General features: G+C 40.3%; 1 protein-coding gene across 3 annotated transcripts in view; it reads left to right on the forward strand.

Moving 5' to 3' along the window:
- Positions 1-23206, forward strand: part of LOC113139695 (formin-binding protein 1-like) — a 39403-nt gene extending 16197 nt beyond the window's left edge. Inside the window, exons 2-17 of one of the 3 annotated variants that reach the window (XM_026323095.1) lie at positions 7359-7474; positions 8420-8470; positions 8854-9001; positions 10498-10560; positions 11553-11657; positions 12202-12330; positions 13117-13263; positions 13380-13607; positions 14594-14755; positions 16647-16661; positions 17447-17556; positions 17929-18061; positions 18247-18341; positions 18604-18779; positions 19055-19092; positions 19297-23206. In XM_026323095.1, coding sequence (XP_026178880.1) covers positions 7359-7474; positions 8420-8470; positions 8854-9001; positions 10498-10560; positions 11553-11657; positions 12202-12330; positions 13117-13263; positions 13380-13607; positions 14594-14755; positions 16647-16661; positions 17447-17556; positions 17929-18061; positions 18247-18341; positions 18604-18779; positions 19055-19092; positions 19297-19437 — 1857 coding nt within the window. In that variant the 3' untranslated portion in view covers positions 19438-23206. The remainder of the gene's footprint in view (positions 1-7358; positions 7475-8419; positions 8471-8853; positions 9002-10497; positions 10561-11552; positions 11658-12201; positions 12331-13116; positions 13264-13379; positions 13608-14593; positions 14756-16646; positions 16662-17446; positions 17557-17928; positions 18062-18246; positions 18342-18603; positions 18780-19054; positions 19093-19296) is intronic. The other 2 variants (XR_003296569.1, XM_026323094.1) reach the window with 2 other exon arrangements.
- Positions 23207-23365: the final 159 nt, after the last annotated feature.

The raw sequence follows: 23365 nt of genomic DNA on the forward strand, positions 1-23365 counted from the left end.
GCAAACTGAGCTATTCAGTTTGCAGTGATAAAAAGATCTAAAAAAGCAGCAAGTTTTCACATTCAGGAAGTGGAAACTAGAAAACATGTGATACTTTAGTTTGATAAAAACCTTTATAGCGTTAATCAATGAAAAGTTATTGCCAAATATGTTTCTGAGGAAAGCTGGACCTGCTTTTCTCGTTAGCATGTTATTGTGAAGGGAAAACCATGGAATTGACCACTGTTGACCTGTTCAGCCAACATCTGTTACAACTTTTCAGTTGCCAATGAGTTTCACTGTTAAAACTGATGCAGCATTTCTGTTTAAGGTATTTATTAGCAGTCGCAGTGTTTTTCCTTCTGTGTTCCTTTTGGGATATAGGAAAGTTTTGATGTCTTCCCTGAAATTGTGTTTGCTGAAACATAATGAACACAGTTTCCTATTGTACCCATCACAAAAAAGCACACAATTGGCAATCTGTGCAGAAAGATTACTGTAATACAAGCTTTTTATGGCTGATACAGTGACTTAGCTTTGACTGTGCTAATTTAACGTATCCATGATTGTGATCTGAAACAGATTAACTGTTTGCACAGCTGTTAGTGAGGTGTAATTCAGTGTACTATGAGATAATCCTCCATCCTCACAGTAAGCAGTTCAGACTGAGAAGCAAACACTCCTACTATTACATAAGAGGGAGGAGCACCTAGTGATTCCCCTCAACTGATGTAAACAAACATCTGACAATGGCTAAAAAAACACTTTTGGACCCATTTGGCTCAGTTTGTGTGTACACTATACAAAATAACTATGATTTAAGTTTTAATGTACAAACTAATGGATTGACTGTCTACTGAAGAGAAACGGCTCAGTGATTCATTCTGATTCATTTTAATCTGCAGAAATTAGTTATAATTTGAACTTCCATGAATTATACTGTTCCTCTACAGTTTGTGTGGAAAGCCAAGTAGGTGCATGTTTGTGTAGGGCCACACAGTCTTGCAATCAGTAGTTTCTATTTCCATTAAGTGAAAGGAAGGACCTGTAAAGAGATCCTGCAGGGCAGAACAAATGGTGTTTATAGGGTGTAGATAAAACAGTGTGAACAGCTAATTAAAACTGATCTTAATGCTGAAATAATTCAATTACCATCACTTCTACCAACATAGGTCCTGTTAGGTTCAGTACCACTTAGCTGCGTTTAACACCAACAAAATAGGCAACTAGCACTGAGGAGACAGAGCTGCGTCAGACATAAACAAAGTTGTCTAGGTTGCAGGTGGATCATCCCAAAAGCAAAACCAAAATTATTGCAATTATTTTTTTTATTATTGCTTAATTTATTAACAAAAGGCCATCTCCAAAAGCAGCTGATCTTTATCCTTCAGATAACATTTTTACTAATTTAACTTAATATAACATTTGTTGCAGGTTAATTTTGTGATTTATTCATTGAGTTTCAATGAATTGATCACCAGGAAACTGGGATAATTGTAACATAGTTCTAGTCATATTCTAGGTAAAAATGTCCAAACACTTTTTTTGTTATTTAAATTGAATGTCTCTGTGTTTTGAGCAGTTGGTTGGAGAAAACATTTGAAGATGTTACCTCAGGCTCAGCCTTTAACTGATTAATCAATAAGCTGATCTAAAGATTGATGAAAGTAATTACTTGCTGTCCCATTTTCAGCTATAAGCAAGAATTATACCAAAAGCAAAAAAAAAAAAAAAAACGTTAAGAAGGACAATGGCTTGCTGTGTATCTTAGGCTGTACACCAACTGTAAGTTCTTAAAATTATTTTTCAACACTGATAAAGTAAAGTAAAACCACAGTTTCACAAACACTGATGCTAATGCGTCACCTCCTGGAGCTTCTTTTAGTAAATAAAACTACCCGCAAATTGTTAATGGCTTACCCACTGGATTGCATGAAAGTCACAGACAATAGCTCAGTCCAGCATAGGTGTTTGATTTATGTTAGTTGTAAGTCTAAATCTATATTTGGGTGTTTTAACTATTATTCTGTTGATTTTTAGACCAGAAACTAAAAACCTGCCCATGTGGTCATTAGTCAGACCTGGAACATAGAATTAGGCTTGTGGGATAAAATCAGTTAAATGCTCTGAGCAGTCAGTGATCAAAGCACAGTAAGGTCTAAGCCTCCAGTTAAAGGAGCTGGCTGATCCTCCTGCCTGCAGTGAGGTGAGGGGATGGATGTCTGTTTTGCCCATAGATGGAAATTGGCGACTTTTCAGCACAACAACCTTGTAGCAACAAAGCCAAGTGTTTTCAAATCCACATGTTCTCAGCAAGGAAAGAGCAAAGTGTGTGTGTGTGTGTGTCAGAAATACACACAGGTATAAACTGTGCTTGCCTGCTGAAACCTCCGTCTGTACTCTCAGGCCACTTAGTTGTTGAATATAAAGATATTGGTGATATGTGCATAGCCTGGACTGTAAGTGCATCTGAAATAGAGGTCGACCAATCTGTCGGCCGAGCTGATTAATCGGCAGATTTATAGGCAGGCACGTCTGCGACCAGTTAGGCGTCGTTGTGGAGCACGTGAAGACGTGTTGCGACAAGCAGGTTGTTCAGTGAGTTGAAAAACGTCCAGAACCGGTAATGAAGTACTTCTCTTTCGTTTTTCATTTAGCCATATACATTTCATTGGTTGATTATGAAGCTACTTTTGTAGAGCGACTGTCTGGTCTGTATTGTTAGCGAGCTGTACTTCAGGCTGTAGGCACAGGTACCACAACATGCTAACAAGCCCAGCGGCTAAATTATTAAAGTCGCATACACACAAATGGCTTCAGCTAATGACGGCAGGGGGAAACCTTTCGTTTCCACCGCGTAATCACATTGTAGCGTATTAGACTTGACGCTGAGCGTCATGTGTGCAACAAATGCGAAAGTAGAAACGTGTGAAATTCAGACGAATATTCTCGGTAAAACACGCAGGATAAGGTTCCTCAATAAATGTGTCTGTGCGTCCGACACACGTGCACGATGCTCCCACCACAAAATACACTTTTAATGAGGAAAGTTAATGTGCACGTTTTACGTTTTAGCCTGAAGTTTGGTCTGAACTGCGCGTTTCTACTATCACATGCAAATTACTTGTTGCACATATTTGTTTATGTATATTCTTTGACTGTGGCCCTTTGAATTATAGCAGGGTCTGTCAACAAACATAAGGATCAGGACCCTGCAATAAATCGATCCTGTTTTTTCTCCTAAACATATTAGGATTGTGATGTGCATCGAATAATGTAATTATTTGTTTAAAATGACAAATCTTGTATTTTTTTTTAATTTTTTTAAATAATTATAGTGAATTATAGTCTGATGGCTGAAAAGAAATTGAACCCAGTATGGCAGTATTTCACTCAGCCAACATCAGGGAAGGCCAAGTGGCTGCCAGAAGTTGCTGAGCATGGGAGCAGAAAAAGCTCCATTACTACAAACATAACAATAATAAACTTTTTATTCCTGGGCACTTTTATACCTTGTGAGATGAAGGGGGAAAATTAAAATCGGCCAAAAGAATCGGCATCATATATCGGCCATCGGCTGCCTGATTTCTAAATATCGGCATTGGCCAGAGAAAACCCATATCGGTCGACCTCTAATCTGAATGTGTGTTCATTTGAGAGCATTCAAGTGAAAACTATGAATTGGACTTTATATTTTATTATATTACATATTTTGTATATTTTATGGTGTATATGAGATTCTATATGTACAGTATCCCATTGGATGATCTTATGGGGTGATATTGGTTCCCAAGTTCCCAAATGTTGGTGTTTTTGTTTATCACATTTGTAAAACATGTTTGTCTTTTATCCATTTTCATGCAAAAGTTGAATTTTACTCTGTACTGACTTAAAATGTAGGACAAAGATGATCCATGTTAAAACATTTTGCTCTGGACTGGGTTAAATTACATGAGGAGCAGCAAGTCTGCTGAAAACAGACAGAGGTAATTTTGGATGTAGTTATTACCACGTACAAACTCCAGACAGGAATAAAATCACAGACCAGGGCAGGTAATATTAAAATCACTCCACCTCCCCTGGGGAAATAACTCCTGTCCTAACGGGGCTTTAGAAGGTTTATCGCACACAGGTCTGTTCTTCTGCCCAATTTTCTTCCTACTTTCCTCTTGTTTTTTCTACCTCCCCTCTTAAAATCGCTCTCCAAATGCCAATCTTCTCCCTCGCACTCTCTTTAGAATTTGGAGTGCGCGCGCACACACACACACACACACACACACACTACACCGACCGACTGTCTCCATGTTCTTGGAAAAGACCGTCTTTCTCTGGTTGTTTTCGAGGAAGATGAACACAATCGCAGTAAACACAGAGTGCACTGAGCCTGGGGCTCCCCAGACTGATGCCAGTGTTTCAGACAAGCTGACATTTCCCACCCAGTCTCTGCCATGTGTGCACAAGTGTGTGCATGCGTGTGCATGTGTGCGTATGTGTGGGTGTGTTATGCTCTGCACTGGAATGCCACAGTGTGTAATTAGTCTTTTGTCCTACCAGCATTTTCTATGCTAATTAACCTCGTGTTCGCTCATGGAATGCACCCAGGCTGTCTGGCTCTCTGATTGGCTGGAGGAGTGCAGTCGGGCCATCCGATTGGTTACCACCGTGTACAAGCGATGGTGTTTCCATAATACAATCTCCACACAGGGTGTCTGCTGCCCTCCTCACATGGGAGCTAAACGACTAATTCATTCCCACCCTGAGATCGAAGCTCATTAAAGCAGTGTAGTGGCTTTGTCAGTGCGAGATGCAACAGTAATCCATGTGACCCATTTTGAATGTAGGAAGGAAACGGTATTGTCCGCTAGTCTCAGAGATATGTGTCTAATTAGGCATCAGTTTGCTAAAATCTAGCAGTGGTTTATCAGCTGCTGTTATTGAGTTTTACTGCAAAGACCTTATATTTGACATTTTTTAAAAACTTCCTTTCAGGACGGACGGGCACTGAAAAGGACTGGCAGCCTACAAAATAACCTTCCCTGTGTGTGTGTTTTTTTTTTTTTTTTTTAAATCACTAAAACTCCAGCTCTAACAAAAATGATCACCATGAAATAAATCTAATTTCATTCAATGAACTGTGGTTTTGAATAAAGGTAGGTATGGTGCCAAATCCAAACATGTATTTTAGTTATATGTAGCATTTTCATTGTCATTAATTTTGTACATACTGTAGGTTTATTAGTGGTGCATGTGTTTCCTTTAAGCATATTTGTGTGTTTTCTGGTTAATGAACAACCAAGTGAACCACACTGTTAACTAAGTAGAAGTAGTTTTTTTCTTTAAATAAATGTTTACCTTTTTGGATACTGCACTGGATAAAGCTGAGGATGAGGCTTGTTTAAGGGTATTAAGAATGTATTATTTTTTTATATGTATTTTAATTGCCATAACTAAACTTCAGGTATTTGCACCAGGCAAAGACTAGAAACCAAATTTTAATAATCTGTATGTCTAATTGTCTGCTCATTGCACTTATAGATGGATTATAAAGGAGTACAATGGATAGTTATTGCACTGGGAGTAGCTGCTCTCTGTTATCTCACATTAGATTGGGAGACCTGAATTTCAAAGAAAAAGACACTGGACAGTCTGAATAGAAAGTGTCCGTTACCGTGCAGGTGCTGCAGCATCGGTTACTGACCACAGACCAGATTGTAGCTCCCAGATTCAATCAGCTCTGCTTTAGCCATGTTTTCTCCCTGTGAGCTCAGTGTGCAGGAGCCCAGAGATGTTGTCATTTCCCCAGCGAGCCAGTCTGTGCTCAGCTTGCCACAAACTCCAGGATGAGCTCATACTCTATTACTTATTCATAGACACCGTCACACAGGCTGATGCAACCGCAGGCAGAGACGATGGCTAAAGTGAGGTGCACAGGCGTATAAGTAGGCCAGGCTGGTAAGGGACAGACTGGTGGGCATTTTACCAGAAGCAGCCAGTCTGGCAGGAAGCAGTTCCAAGTATCAACTGTTGTGATTCTGTGTAACGTCTTGCAGAGCAGCAGCTGCTTTTGTGTATTGCTGTTTCACAGCTTGGCTGCATCTCATTGGGACAAAATGTTTGTGTTTTTACTAGAAAATATGCAGCTATTTGGCAGCTTGACACTAGTTAATTGTTTGCACCACAGATCTTTTAAAATGTCTTTCTTATTGCTAAAGACTGGCATTAGGCCTTGTAGAGATGAATGGCTGTTTCATCTGCCAGCCCATGTTTCACCCTGTCACTGTTTAGTTTGTACATGCTGAGGTCTTTGTGTTTGTCTGTGTTTTTATTTATTCAGCATATTATTCAACAGATGGCTGTTTTTGGCGTACAGGCACTCTGTTTTCTGTTTTTCAATTAGACAAATGTTCTCCCTTAAATCACAGTGGAAATATGACCCACCAATGCTGCATTAAATCACTCACGGTGGGCTTCATGAGCAGGGGTTGCACTGACTGCAAAAAGAGTGCAAAGAAGTGATGGGGTTATGGCTAATCTGTTGCTAATTTTTAGGCTCAGTTTTTGTTTCAGAAACTGCTAATTCTCACTGTTGATTGTCTAAAACAGAAATATTATCAACAGGCTCTGCTACGTTTACATTTATTGCTCAAAACAGTTTTTGCCAGGATTCATCTCATCATAAGTGAGCAAACAGTTTCTGAGGCCAGGCCTTGATCTGTGTTGACCCAGAGAAAAGCAGAAGTCCACAGTTAAAAGGTAGGAAGGTAGGTAGGTTACTGGATAATCAACACCATTTAGTTTGTTGTGTGGTAACTGAGAAAGTTGCAGGTCTGAACTCAGGTATCTGGTTTTCATGCTTTAAATAAAAGATGAGAAAACATTTGGCTTATCAGGAGTGGGCTCAGAGTAGCTTTTTTTCTGCGTTCTCTTCTATCAGTGCTTAATTTATTTCTTTCAGGGTTGTTGTTTGCTGGTGGGCAGGTGGCCTAAAAATCAGCATATGGGCTTGCAACTGGAAAAATCCAGATTTGATCACTGGTCTGTCTGGACAATTCAGGTTTAAGAAACCAATGAGCTGCACCTGCCTCCTTTAATAACAGGACTGTCTTGTTGACATAACTGATTCCCTGAATTGCGTTTTCATGATGCTATTTTCAGATTAGAGTGATATTAATAAGGGAGATGTGTGCTTACATGTGTACACAGCAGACTAGAAACACTTACCTCTGGGCTACTGAGAGGAGGAACTGTTTTATTTGTATAACTGAATAGAGATATATTCAGGCTCCGGAGTCATATAACCCTGAATTTAATTCCCACTATTCCAACTTCCCTGTTTAATTTGGCCTCCTGCTTCACTTTTCCCCTTTTTTCATCTTCAGGACCAGTTTGATAATCTGGACAAACACACTCAGTGGGGCATCGACTTCCTGGAGCGCTATGCAAAGTTTGTGAAGGAACGGCTGGACATAGAGCAAAACTACGCCAAGCAGCTACGGTACAGACACACAAACAAAAAAAAAAAAATCTATGAGGACATGCCCCTGTTGTCAGGCTAACATCAACGCCAAGGCTTTTAGGAGACGCAATCCTACTCTATTTTTGTCTCTTTGCCTTGTTACTGTATATATTGGAAGATCCTTTAGTACAGAGTAAATGCACCAAAAAAAACTCAAAGTTAAGCACAGGGGTGGAAACTAATAGTCTGTGGCAGAACAGGAAGTATTGGAATGGATAGAGGAACACTAGATTGAAGTAAAGGTCTTCATGAAGCATCCCAGGTGCTGCTCTCACACAATTTTCAGGCTGATATCTTAGTAGTTGGTGTTGCTATTAGTGTTGGGAAGCTTTGGACAGCTTGATCGCAGACATGCACGCACACATAAAGTTCAAATATGGGTGTAACAATATCAGCCATTACTACCAAAACACACTGGAAATGACTTAGAAAACAAGGTGACTGATAAAACATCTTTTTTTTTTTTTTTTTTAAGGCTATTGTTGCAGTGCTTGTTGAGATGAGTTTACAAACTAAAACCCAGTAATCATTTAGTGGTCAGGAGTCCCACTTGCTGCTGGTGTGTGCTTTCAAATAGGCGGAATCTCTTCAACACACACACACACACACACACACATCTGAAGAATGGTGAAAGATGCAACTCTGTGTAATGTTTTCACAATACATGTGGTTCAGATCTATCAATTAATCAGACAGAAAGACTTCTCCTCACATACACACCCACATACATTCCTCTAGTCTGTTAAATCATTAACATGCTGCTCTGCTGCAGTTGGTATTGGCAGAGCCTGAGGCAATGGACTTGTTTAACTTTTTTATTCATATGTAATTATATATGGACCCTGTCTTGTCTGTTTACCTGTGTCTCTACCAGGCTTAAAATATCAAACATATCTCTGTTTGGTTCTCTTTCTTTTCTATCAGGAACTTGGTGAAGAAATATTGTCCAAAACGCTCTAAGGATGAGGAGCCAAGGTGGGTAGAGTCTGTGCATTGTCTGCGTTTCTAATCTTTCTGCTTTTAAGTTATTTTATGTCTGCAGACTGTAAGACCTCTGCTGTGAATAATGTCTGACAGTGGGTTTGGTGTGGTTCCACAAATTCTGTTCATCATCAAATTTAGCAGTTTAAGAGTTTAATTGGGCTGAAGTGCACTGAAGACATCCTGTGAACTTAGAGTATGTATTTAGTTTTTCTCTTGCCACACATTATACACATCAGTTGTTTTTTTTTTTTTGTGTTGTTTAGCTTGGACTCTTGCTGTGCATGACAGCAGATACATCTGGCATCAGACCAGAGAGGAAGTACAGTATGTAGAGTTCATCATTTGTACATGTTGAATGTGTTTCTGCTGTGCAGGTTCACATCATGCCTGTCGTTCTACTCCATACTGAATGAGCTCAATGACTATGCTGGGCAGAGGGAGGTGGTGGCAGAGGAGATGGCACATAAAGTGTATGGAGAGCTGATGAGGTACAGCCAAGACCTCAAAGCTGAGAGGAAGCACGTAAGTACACTAGAAAGCCCAGACTTCACTGTTCTCTGCAAATTATTCGATAAAAGCGACACATTGGGTTTATCGTAATTGGTTTTCCTCTGCATCTATTGACAATTAAGACTACAATTCCCCAGAAAACCAGTTGCTTCCTGTCATAAACGGATGTTGCTGTCTGCCCTCTGTATCCTCTGTGTTGCCACATGTGCATTTGTTTTCTGTTTGGCTTTCCTCAAGAGGAAGAATATGTTGGATGTGCTGTTAACCATCTGTCTTTTACTTCCTCCACCATCTGCTGATGCCATAAGCTCAAAGTACAAAATCCACATGCTTTGGAAGAACAACGGCCTCTTATTGTGTTGTGCTATATAGCAATCCATCATATATCCCATTAAATTTCCATTTAAGGTGCGTGTTGTAATCAGACTTGTCATATAGAGATGCATTCAGATGGATTTTGATGCTGAAGTTGTGCATATAGCGCATCTTGAATGCAAATGGTAGAACAATCCCACAGGCAACAATCTACATGCTGGGGATAAAATCAAATGTCTGAATCCTGCCAGGGCCACGAGTATGGACTTAATGTGACGTCGATGGATTCAGGGCAGCTGGTGTTTGTTTTGAGATGGGCAGTGTGCTTTTTAGAAACATGCTGGTCCTTCCTTGTTGAGGAATAATAAAATAAATTCCATTTAATGATTGTAATGTCATCTGAGCTGGGTCGGAGCCTCATCTCTCTCTGTAGGACATATTAGTTTTTACCCTGCATAGGATTCGTCCTCCATATAAGGATGTAGACTTTCCTGTTATCTGTCCCATAACAGTATTGTTTTTTCAGTCACCTGTCAGACCATTACAAGTGTTTGTGTATTTGTCCCCAAGTGTCGTCATCAACTTGCTCTCTTTAGTTAGAGATTTAAAACAAAAGCACTCTGGAAGATGGTATGTCACAAATATTAGCCCACAAATGTTTAAATTGCAGCACAAGCTTAAAGCATAGTTCTTTAAACAAAAATACAATTTTGAATGTACAAAAGAGTAGTTTGGAAAGCTCCAGGGCCACTTACACTTATCAGCATTTTCTGTTCTTTTAGTCACATAAGAGTCACCATCAGCACGTGGACAGATCCATGTCCATCGCAGCTGGGCAAACCACCTCCTCTGTGTGTGATGGAGATTAAACCTAGAGTTGGGATTGTTTTGTCAAATTATAAATATGTCATCTATGTAATGAAACGTGTTGTCAAAATGCAAATCTTCCACTTTCAGTGTAGTTAAATCTCGATTTGGTACTTTACTGCTTCAGTCACTGGACTGTAGTAAATCTGTGGCTGTGGCCTCGGCACATTTATTTTCTAGTGGGTTGTTACTGTTTACACGATGTAACTGACGCAAATAGTTTCAGTCCTATCATTCTGTGTGTGTCCATATGAATGTGTAGTTATATATTTACATGTATTTTTCTGTGTCTCTGTAAATGTGTGTGTGTGTGTGTAAACGAGCAGCATCTACAGGAGGGCAGGAAGGCCCAGCAGTATTTGGATCATTGCTGGAAACAGATGGACAATGTAAGTGACGAGGGAAGTAAATGAAGTGTTTAGTGTAAATATTGTTGGGGACAGACAGCTGCACTCACAATTGTTTGCGCATGATATGCAAGAAATGCAAACAAAAGAACGACTGGACAAATACATATGCGCCTCAAACATGTCATTTTTATATTGGAAGAGTATTTCTCTCTAGTTTTCTGTTGAAATTATAATCAGCTAAACATTAGTTTCTGACTGTGAAAAGACAGCACTGTCCTTTTCTTCTTCTGGCAAATGTCCCAGTCTGCAGGGACAGGGGCCTGGACCAGGAAACACACCCACACAGACAGACAAACACACACCCAACCACCAGAGAGTACCATCCCCTCCCAAATCAAATCAAATCCTATGTGCCACATTTGACCCTTCATTTTAGCTCCTAAAAGGCTCCAGGGAGAGAGAGAGAGAGAGTCCATTTATTCATTCTGAGGTCATCTAATTTGCTTAACGATCTGCTCTTCACAAGACTTTAAAATTAACCACCACAGTTTCTTAAGAGCTATAAAGCTAATTGCTGCTTGTTAAATATTTGAATAATACATGTCCTGTCACATGTTTTAGCCTGTAGGCACAGTTGCTTTGCTGGGACACATCTGACTCAGAGTGTTTCAGTGTGTGGCCTGCATGACTTTAATGGTGAACTACCCAATGACTGGACTGTAATGTCTCGTTCATTCAGTGTTTTCTTCACTGCTAATGTAACCCAGATGGACTGGCAGGAAGTAAACTTATCTCACTGTGTCTGATTCATCTCCTCCTCTCCCTCGTTGGCTCCTTTACTCCTCTTGCACATATATACATATATATTTTTTGTTTTATTTTCTCCAAGCTCATTGAAAATCACACTAAATAAAGTGAGTGCATTATAGTTCCCAGATTGCTTAGTATGTTTTTTGGTTCTTGTTTTGCTTTCAACTGTGTCTTCCTTCTTTTTCCTTTCTCCTTTTTTTTTTTTTTTTTTTTTTTTAAAGAGTAAAAGGAAGTTTGAGAGAGAGTGTAGGGAAGCAGAGAAGTCCCAGGTGACCTACGAGCGGTTAGATAACGACATCAATGCCACAAAATCTGAGGTGGAGAAGGTAGGATGCTCCCATCTGCAACACAACTAGTGTCATTATGTGTTGATCTGTAAGCTTTTTTCATTATGAGTGAAAATAAAGGACAGGAAAGCATGAGATGAGCTATGGCCAAGTTTGAACAGTTTTATTACATGATCAGAGTTAAATAAAAATAAAAAGACTAACTTTATCTCACTGCCCTCATACCTCCTACTTGTTTTACTTCAGTTACTAGTGTATAATTGGTGCCTATGAAATTATACTGTTGCTCTTTTTACCACACACTCACTGTATAATTAGACCTGATGGATATAGAGAGGTTTTAGAAAAATAAACGGTTTCAAATCGAAGTAAAGTCACCAAATCTGTGGAGTCAGCCTTGTTTTAGATCAGCTGCTGTCTATATAAACATATGATCTCATGTCACGTACACTGTAAGTGTAGAAGGACCACAGTAACAATATTTGTCCCTTTTTGTGTGCTCACATTGGGCTCTAGGCAGACTTGTGGTTGTTTCAGGATCAGCCAATGTGAATATAACATTTGTCTTTATGTAACTGTTTAGGCCAAAGCCCAGTTCTACCTGCGGACTCACATGGCTGATGAGAGTAAGAACGAGTACGCTGCTCAGCTACAGAACTTTAATGCAGAGCAGTGGAAACATTTCAATAACGCCATACCTAACATCTTCAAGGTAAACCACATGTTATTTTTTAGAGTCACATTAATGTTTGGCCTGAGTTGCTTTTTGCTGCTTTTCAAGGACCAGGCCATGCTAAACTCTTAAAAAGATGTAGTAAGAAGTCACTGAATTGTTTACTGTAATTACTTCTAGGTCAAATTTTCCAACTGGCGTTCACCATTATTTTCCATACTTTTGTGTATAATAGTGATTGTGTTGTATCTGTCTTAAATTTGATTTGGTGAGCCCTTGAGAGTATTTTCTTAAGTTTTGATCTAATTTGTTTTGACATTTAAATGACTTTTTGTAAATCATGATTCCATTAAGTGAATAAAATTAAAAAGTTCAATAATATGTGACACCACTACTCTTCTTACATAACATCAATAATAAATAGCAGATGTCTCTATTACATGTGCTTTAAATTTTGACCCTGATTAAATAAATCTGTTGTTGCATACTGCCTCAGGTATGTAGCACCAGTAGTGCTCAAATGTTCACCCTCTACAAAGTGTTTTTAGCATTTGGAATTAAGGTGGTACTGTTGAAATATATTGGCATTCTTCACTTCAACCAGTATCATGTTTAGAGGCTGCTGTGGATAAAGGCCCCATTAAATGTTTAACTTGTCTCATGTCAACCATTACTAATATATCTAGTGGGTAGAGTGTCTGGGGAAATGATCTGGTAGCAGTGACAAGTTGTTTACCTGTGAAGGAGCTAGTAAAAGTGCCAGTGTAAACAAAGCAACATTAGCTTGTTACTCCTGTGTAATCCGTTTCCTCTGGTCTGTCACAGAAACTGCAGGACATGGACGAACGTCGGACGGTGAAGATTGGAGAGACGTACCGGAGCTTTGCCGAAGCAGAAAGAAAGGTTATTCCCATCATCTCCAAGTGTCTAGAAGGAATGGTTTCTGCCGCCAAAGCTGTTGATGAGCGAAGGGTATGTACTAGAGAATGAAGAGGGGAAAGATGGGTGGTCATTGGAGAGCCGCTTTTACGTGCTTAGTGTCTCTCTCCTCTCTTAGTCTCATGTCTCTGTCTGTCCCTTCTTTCCAGGACTCAGCTATTGTCGTGGAGTCATTTAAGTCCGGCTTTGAACCTCCCGGTGACTTTCCCTTCGAGGACTACAGTCAGAATCTAAACAGGACAGGTTCAGACGCGACTATCAGCAACACTCCCAAAGGAGACAGAGAGAGAGATGGAGCCCCGGGGCCACGACCTGACCCAAAACACGCTATGAGCCGGACCAAGAACAAACTGTGGCTGTTTGGCAAGAAACCAAAGGTAAACAGAGTGACAGATGTCAAGACAAAATATATTATTTCTCTTAAGATCCTGCAAAGGTATGGCAGCAGTTGTGAGTGGAAATATTTCATGAGTTAAATTTTTTTTTAACACAAGGGCTGAACTGATTGTTTATTAGCTTTGCTGTTAGTTGTTTCCCTCTATTAGGCTTCTTTCCTTCCCAGACCTACTATAGTTAGTGCTACAGCTGCATCAGGTAAAAAACCCTCATCCTGAACAACACAGTCTGTTTCATTTCTCCAGCCCTGCCTTCTCCTCTACAGACACTTTCTGTGTACTTGCAGATAATGTAACTGTGATTTCCATCTAGGGCTACACACATTCTTGGCTTATCTTGAAGCTGAAGTTTTTTTTTTGGTCACCTTTAGAGTTTTTGTTAAAACATTGACGTATTTCCTCTGATACACTCCTTGGACCTTGCCCCTCTCCATAAAGGCCATGTAGGTTAATCATTAATTATGCACTGTTGGTTTGTGTTGGTGCGTCAGGAACATGTGTGATGGACGGGGTGTGTGTTTGTGTATATGGGCTAATTTATTTGTTTAATACATAACGCCCTGAATTTTCAGGGGTGTGTCCCATTCAAGTTTAAAGCACATGTAAATCTCATGTACTGTAGTTCTCTGTGTCATTAAATGAAGAGTAAACAATCAAAGTAAAACAGACTCAAAGGTGACTTAATCTCATCAGGACTGTTTGATCCTGGTTCAGTCACATCCTTAAGACTTGGTAGGACGCTCGTTAATATTGTTCCTGTAAACCTGAATTCTTTCATCATGAATACCGTTTCGTTTCCACTTCAAAAGTAGTAAAATGTTCTGCTAGTTTTTCTACGTACTGCGGGGCTGAACTTATAAAATGTGACCCTGAATAACATCAAACAAGAGCTGCCTTTCATAATACAACACAAGATCAGTGTGTCATCCTGACCTCTGGCTTTGTCCTGTCTTCCTGCTCCCTGCCAGTTCCCTTCCACATCTCCTCCTCTACCACCTTCCTCCTCCTCTTCCTCCTCCCACCCTTTACCTTCATCCCGGTTTAGCTCTGACGTAGTGAGCCACTATCTGTCTGAGATAAAGACTACAGTACCCAGAATCCCCAAGAGTTTGAGAGGCCTAAGGAGAGGGGTGAGACGGGACGTGTTTAATTTGAAAAGGTTGATGTGATTTGATTTGTGTGTGTTTATTTTCTGCACAGTGTCTGCAAGTCCTGGATTAGTATAAAATATTTTAACATTCAAAGCTATCAAATAACCTATATTTTCATTATCATTTCTGTTTTCATAGGTGTGCTTTGATTATTTTTTTTCATTTTGACTTTAATTTTAACTTCATGGAGCTTTCAGACACTTTACATTTTCAATCATTTATTCTTTTTCTGATTTTGTATTTCTTGGATTGTCTGGGTTTAGCCGCTTCTCTATCTTTGATTCTTTCTCTCCTTTCAGTTATGAGACTGATTTTTGCTGCAGTCACAGGATGGAGGATCCCTGGTGATTGATTGGTGTGTGAGGGCTGTGCTTTCTGGTTGCAGTGTTTTTTGGGGAAATATGCTGAAAATGTGTCATTAGCATTGGGTGTCGGTCTGGCATGAGTTTGCAGTGGTGTTGTTTGTGTGTGTTTTTGAATAAGACACGGGACTGAGCGCTGAACTATTACTTTGATTGGCTTCTGCTTCTGTCACTTCTGTTAGGACTGTCTGTGATTGGCTGCTTTTCCGTCTGGTTTAAAGCCGTGTAGTCCCAGAAGAATAGACAAACTGGAGTACATCTATCAAACTTTCTCACTGCTTGTGGAAAGTTATACATCAGATTGTGACAGTCAGGAAATGTGATGTGATAACGTGTTTAAAGGGGATTTCTTCTAAACTATTTTAAGACAGATATTTACACCTCACACTGTGTATCCTTGAGGCCTGATAATTCATTTGGAATTAATTGTCTTTGCACATTTTGAATAGAGCTGCACTGATTAGGAGTGTCACTGTTCACTACCAGTATATTTGTTTCATTCTTTATTAATAAAGTAATGAAAAAGGAGCGTTATCAGCAGTTACAACCTTAATCTTAAATCCTGTGTTTCTGGTCATTTGCCTCCTGTTTGCTTGCTTGCGGTCTCATTCTTCATGGTCTTTCTAGGGGCTTATTTGTGAGTCGCCGCCACCAAATGCAGTCACATGCAACCTACCACAGGATTGTGCACCGTGTGGCTCACGTGTCTTCACAGTACAGAAAAAAGGGAGGCCATACTTGTTGATCTGTAGCCCCAAAGCTGGTTCTGTAGCTCTATAGGGTTCCTTTCAGATTAGTCCATTTTAGAAATGGTCTTTTTCTGCAAATATATTAGACTGTTTTATAACTTCTCCCTTTCTGTCATTCCCTCACATGGTTATAATTAGACCAAATGTTTTTCTTTCCCTAGTTTGGCTAGAGGTATTATTATTTTCCTTTTTAGTCAGTGAAACACAAGAATACCTGTTGGTCCTGGTAAAATCAGGAAATCTGAATCATTTGTGCATTGAGGCCAGTAGAGTTGTTCAGTCATTCATGCTCACTATATAGTTGTGCTTATAAAACCAGTGGCACAATTTGAGAAATATTGGCCACTTTTAAAAAAAATATACCCAAACAAGCAGAACATGCATCTGCCTTTTTAAAATCATAATGACAAGCACAATTACTAAAGCTACTGACTACTTTCCTTATAAGGAAAACTTTTCTAAGGGATCATTTATAGCTTTTAGAAACGGCCAGTATTTCTCAAATTGTGCCATGGGTATGTAAATATATGAGCACAGCTATATAACAAGTGTAGCAGTTACTGTATTTACTGAACTATTGGCGAATATTTACACTGACGACCTGGGAATGTTACCTTTACCTTTTACCACTGGGAACACATTGATCTGACCAGTGTTCACACTGATCAACATGTCAGTGGACAGACTGTCTGTTTGAGATTCTGACAGCTAACCTGCATCCCATGTTTGTCTTTTCTACTGTAATGGTTAATGCATCAGTGGTCAGTAAAGATGGTAAGTTGGTGTGTGTGTGTGTGTGTGTGTGTGTGTGTGTGTGTGTGTGTGTGTGTGTGTGTGTGTGTGTGTGTGTGTGTGTGTGTGTGTGTGTGTGTGTGTGTGTGTGTGTGTGTGTGTGTGTGTGTGTGTGTGTGTGTGTGTGTGGGCGTGGGCGGGCCCAGTGCAGGTGCTCGTCCCGTATCCTCACCGTATAGGATTCCCTGTAGTTTCCAATATTATAGTATAAACCAGCAGTGGTAGTTAACTATTGTTCCTCTCCCTGATCTCTACTGTTCTGCTGTATGTTTTCATTAACAAGCAGAGAAGCTCAGTTTAGATGAGCATATCTGTTAAAGTAGCATTGCACTTACTAAACTGTGGAGTATGACATTACACTGTCCCAGAAATTATCTTGAAAGCAACAAGGAGAAAACCTTTTTGTTTTAAATGAGCCAATACAAATGGACATGAAATATATTAAAGTCTTGATATTGGGAAAACATTCTCATTCGACCTTGTGTTGCTAAGGTCAGTAATGACATTTTAATGAATTTTTAAGTTCAAACAGATGAGAAGTCCTTAAAATACTCTGAAAAAAGGGAAGTTTGATTTTCACACGTTCCAAACTTATTCTGAGGAAGAATGTGTGATTTGATAATGACTGTGTGATATGTATGTTCATCTGTTGTAATGGCTCAATAAACCTAATGGAAATAATTTAGAAAACGAATTTAGCTCAGAAATCTTTATTCCAACTTAATTCCAACATTAAGGCATTAATGTTAAATGCTTCTCTGCATTAGGTGCCATCACTGGAGGATTTCAGTCACTTACCCCCCGAACAGAGGAGGAAGAAGCTGCAGCAGCGAATTGACGAGCTCAGCAAAGAACTGCAGAAAGAGATGGATCAGAGGTAAGAAGCTTAGTATTAATTCTTATACATGACCTAACCATCAACACATCCAAATAATCCCAGAAAATAAGCCTACTTCTGTATTTAGAAACAGTTAAAATTAATATAGCGTTTATTTTAGCTGATCTTATTTAAGGTTTTCAAATGAGATTTAAGAGCCCTGGCCTCGTCTCATCAACTGGTTAGTTGCAAGTATATGATAATTGATTGAATTATTTGTCTTTTTAAAGCTAAACATTAATTGGTTTAATATTTCAAATGTGAGGACAGAAACTGTTGTCTTTATAGACTCTAGGATTAATTGGTTCATTGAGAAAATAATCAGATTAACTACATTCTGTCAACTCCAGTGCCTGTTTGTGTTTTTGTTAGAGATGCACTGAACAAGATGAAGGATGTGTATGAAAAGAATCCTCAGATGGGAGACCCCAACAGCCTGCAGCCCAAAATCTCAGAGACCATTTGTAACATGGAGAAGCTTCGCTCCGAAATCCACAAAAACGAGGTGAAGACACTAAAAAAAACTAAACCCAATAACAGGGTAGAGGATGAGGGATGGAAGGAAGCAGAGAGAGGCCGATAGCACCACCTCCTAATCAGCCATGTTATAGAGATATTCACTGTGGCTGATGGTGATGTCCTGTTGTTAATATTAACAGAAGTGTCATCTCTCCCTCTCTCTGCTGACAGACTTGGTTATCTGAGGTGGAGGGAAAACAGAGCTCCAGAGGAGACAGGAGACACAGTGCTGACAACCACCATCACACTCCTCAAGGCAGAGAGAGGTGAAAATGTTTACAAGACACACACACACACACACACACACACACACACACACACAGAGGAAGGAAAATGGTTCACTTTGCAAGGCAAACATTAGGTATTAATAAGGAACCAGTAACAGAACTGAAAATTTGCTCACATTGACTCACTACTCATGATTTAATTTAAAAGTACGTCACTAATTTCTGGTTCACTGTTTGTATTCCTGCTGACACATTTTTCATCATGGGAAAGCACAAAGCTCACTCTTGCTGCCTGTTTCAGTCCTGAAGGCAGTTATACAGACGACACCAGTCAGGAGCATCACACACCTCGCCACCGCACCGGCCCTCCGCAGCCCGGACAGCCACACCACGACCCTCATGAGTTTGATGATGAATTTGATGACGATGACCCGTTGCCTGTCATTGGACACTGCAAAGCTCTGTACTCCTTCGACGGTGAGGACAGCAATGAAAAACAATCAGAAAGTGCCGGATTTGTCCCTTCTTTACTGCATGGGGGGGGGAAAGCACATATTTCTTCCCGGTTTCTACTTTAGACTGAATCAGGCCAGTTTATGATCAAAATGTTCAGGGTGATCCTCAGATTTGTTACTACATCTGAAAGCTTTGCTTTGACCTGCCTCTTAGATTGGAGCGGAGAAAGCCAAGTATCGTCGCCAGTAGTTTGAGAGAAAACTGTTCAGTCTCACTGTGGTTTGTTTGGCTTGCAGGTCAGAATGAGGGGACTCTGGTGATGGCAGAAGACGAGGTGACTGTTATTTTTAAACTCATTTTCTTTCATTCAGTTTATGATTTGAAAGTCTTGGTTAACTGTTCATCTGTAAAGACAGTTTGATTTGGACACTTGTGACTTCGGCTATTTTTTAAATTGACACTATGGTCAAATTCATTGCATGAGTTTAAACCCTTTAGACCCCCCTTTAAACCCTCCTCCTTCCCTGTTGTTTTCCAGGTGTTGTACATCATCGAGGAGGATAAAGGCGACGGCTGGACGAGGGCGAGGAAGCAGAGCGGAGAGGAGGGATACGTCCCCACCTCCTACATAGATATCACCCTGGAGAAAAGCAGCAAAGGTGCTGTGACCTACATCTGAAGCTACACTGTCCCCTGTCCTGTCCTCCATCTGCCTGTCATTCCCATCTGCTTTCTGTTTCTCAACACTAAGGAGAAAGACAGTGTCTGAACACCTGCATGGACATTCATTCTTTTCTGTGCTTCTTTTCATCCCAACTCTTTGCTTGTTTAATCATTCGTCCTCATCCTCCTCTCATATCTGTGGGACTGCTCGATCCGAGGTGAGTGTCTGGGCACAAAGACCATTAGGAAAAACCTATTTGTGTGTGTGTGTGTGTGTGTGTGTGTGAGGTGTATGTTGTATATGTGTGTGTGAGAATGAAACATTGCCACAGCTGTTTTCAGCCTCATGCCAAGGCTGTACCACTTCTTACTGATCAAAGTGTTTCAGATATTTTCTGTAATATATGAGAAATGATTTTATTTTTACTCATTTATCTGTTGATTCTTTTTCAAACCAGAGAAACTCTGATTTTAAGCTCTTTTGATTTGTGTGTCGACATAATTTAAAGTGAAAACTGTTCTAATTTTATCTGTTTTTATTTGTGTCTTATTGCAGTATGTGTGTATGTACATACACTTTTTTTTGTTATCGCACTAAAGGGGGGAAATACATCTACAAAGGATTGTCTGCTTTCAGCTGTGGTGTTGTTGTACTGTACAGTTAACAAGGATGAAAGGATGTGCTGTGTCATTTCAAAGGATAATGTTGGTGCTATTCTGTACTTTTCTTCTCATTCATTCCAATTTAAATCTTTAAAAACATCTGTGTATTTCCCAGGCTTAGCACTGTGTTTTAGCAGCACAGAATATCACTGGCTTTATTCTTCAACTCTAAGATCCAAATCCACTCTGTGACATTTCAGAGAAATTGAAAAGGTTAACTATGGAAGTGAGTCTGATATTAAAGTAGGTTTCACTTCAGTCAGAAGTGTCTGAGATTAATCAGTTCATGTCTGTGACATAATCTTCACTGTTTGAGTCACTGATTTGACCTGACCTGTAGTTTCTACTCACATCCATGATCATTTTAAATCCAAACTGGTTCCCAGTAAGTGAGCCAGCTGGACATGGTGTAAACGTGACCATAGTGTTTTGTCCAGTACTAAAAGCAAAGGTGACTTCAGACTGATCATTTTAAGTGAGCAGCTCACTGACAGGAGCTTCTACTATGTATCAGTGTTACCATGTTATCTGTTCTTGTGTAGTTAAAAGCCATTGAGGAGAAGGTCCATGAACCTGTAGCTGTATTACTACCACCTTATAGCACAGAAAGGTCTGAACTGAGCACTGAGTTTGGGCATGTTCGTTCACACCATGATGACATTTAATCTGTATTGGATGTAATCACCCTGTGTACAGCACAAACACAGACCTCCCCCTCGACTATTCTGATGTGTGTTTGTGGATGAATGGGTGGACCCAAAGTCTGTGAGTGTGTTTTAGTAACTGGCTCTCTCCTCTATGTGACTGCAGGTTCCTGAGGGCTGCAGGGTGGCCGGGCGATGTGATTGGCTGGTGGAGGGCTCACGCTGATTGCTCATTATTGGTGGTGGGGGTGACCGAGACAGAGTCATAAGGTGGAGGAGAGAAGTAGAGAGGGAAAGAGAGATGAAGTGGTGCTGGGAGGCAGGTTTGCATGTCTGCATGCTCACATATCCATGATCAGCAATGCATTCTGGGTTACTAGAGAAAGAACTGAGGGTCTTCAGTAGAAGAGATGATCCCAAAGCAACTAACAGGCAATAATACATGTAATATTTTCAGGTAGGATCCTAATTGGTTAGACCCTGAACTTTCATTTGTTCTGAAAGCAGCAGAGCATGAAACCAAAAAGACCTTTCAGGCCAGGAAGTGAGAACTGCAGCGACTTCAGCTAAACAGAACTGATGCATTGTAGCACAATGTACATTGAGCCCTTCATGAAGGTTTTGATGTTCTGTTTTTGCACAGAGGTTTCCAAGGAAGTTGAAACAAAACTGAGTGGATGTAGTGCCTCTGTTTATTTTATTGTCTAATGTCAAAGAAAACGTGTTGAACCTGTAGTTGCAGCAAAATACAGCTATTAAATCTACAGACAGTCTCCTCCTTCCTCAACTAAAGCTTCATTTAATTGAATTGTTTCACTTCTTGGTAATGAAATTTTATAGTATTTAAGCTTCATAGAGCAATATAATGTGCTGCAGTTGCACAGCACCATAAACTCCATCCCCCATAATGATCTTAAAGTTGAATCAGCACCTCTGGAGCAGTTTCAATAAAAACTGAACGTTATCACCTTCATTGTGTTGGGATTTATAGCAGAACCTGTTTTGTGCTGCATTAGTTCTGGCTAGGTGTACCTAACAAACAGCTGAGTGGATATAAAACTACAGTCCTACTGTGTTTTTCTGGAAATAACCACATGCAGCAGCTTCCTGGTCTGTAAAGGGGCAAATCGGCCCCACTAGGAGGGAAAAACTCTGTTCTACTCTCTCTCTCTGTTAAAACACTCAGGAGTCTTTCTCAGCAGTGAGGTTATATGGTGTCATTACTTTGCAATGGGATGTAGCCAAAAACAAAATGAGCTGTGTGTGTTTTAGCTGAGAGAGAGAGCAATCGAGCAGCAGGTCTTTCTCTCTGATTCATCATGAATTAATGCTTTAAGAGGCTGGAGCACCTCCACACCTCGCTGATTCACTGTGACAGAATCATTTTCCTTTTCTCACTGCAGTTGGTCTCCTCTGTAGGAGGTGGCCACGTTGTTGGGGGAGTATATTGCTCCTTCTATAGCAGCATCTTTTGCTGTCTTCCTTCCATTAAAAATGCCTTTTTGCCAAAAGAATGAAAATCACACGGGCCCATTGATTTGGTGATATACAGCTGAGGAAGGCCAGTGATGTGGCTTAAAGCTTTGGAAAAGGGTCGTAAGAATTTTCTGTCACACTGGTATTTTTGAGGTGAAGAATGATTTTTATGAGGAACCAAATTCCCATTTCTGATAAAATATTCAAATTTTTTAATATTTTTCCACTTGGTGAGTTTCCTGCCAACATGCAAGTTTCTCCCCAAATGTTTAGTCCAGATCCTTATGGGAGAAAACGAGCTGATCTCAAACTCACAACACCAGGGGTTCTCACCTGTTAGGGTTAGTTAGTGTTGGAGTGTCTGCTGCCACTAACATCAGTGCACTGATCCCACTCACTCCTGTCATCATTATCTGTGCTCTGTTGGTGATGTCTGCCTGCCTGAGCCACTCTGCTCCTCATGCCTGCCCTACCCTCATCCAGTCGCATGTTTTTAACATGTCGTTGTCTCCCAAACATGATCCGACTTGAACAGTGTGTGTGTTCTGTGTTGAATGCTGCATCATCATATTGTCATGAACGTCTAGCATGGGTATGATTTTATTTCTGTTTAATGTTTCCCAAACAGCAGCTGGGTAAAATCAGAGCTACTCTTTAGGCAGATAGCAGGTCTGCCTCCTCTCCTCCTTTTTCCCTTTTCCCCCGCCTTTTCTTCCTGGGTTGTAATTCCACATGTCGACCAGCAGGTGGCACCAACCCCCCACTCAGCTTGAGTTGGACTGGGTCACTGTTCTTACCGCCAACAAAAAGTGGAGCTCCAATGTTGCTGCAGTCAGACTCTGCCTTAAAACTTCACGTTGTTCAATGTGGAGGGATTTTCACATATCTGGAGGTGCCTGCTCTTCTGCCTGACTACATCTCCCATCAGCCATCTGGGCTCACCCCTTGCGTCTGTGAGGGTGGGGCCTCTCAGCTTCATCTCTGACAAGTGTTTTTTTTTTTTTCTTTTAATCCTACTTAATCAATTGTATTTGTGAATGTGACGACACAGACGCAGGTGTGAACATGCACATGTGGAAACCTGCACGGGTCAGAATCCTGATTTGGCCTGTGTGGCTTTTCCGTACAGACTGACATGTAAATGTGTGCCTGTTAACATGC

Source organism: Mastacembelus armatus, chromosome 4, assembly GCF_900324485.2.
Source record: "Mastacembelus armatus chromosome 4, fMasArm1.2, whole genome shotgun sequence".
In the NCBI taxonomy this organism is placed as follows: domain Eukaryota; kingdom Metazoa; phylum Chordata; class Actinopteri; order Synbranchiformes; family Mastacembelidae; genus Mastacembelus; species Mastacembelus armatus.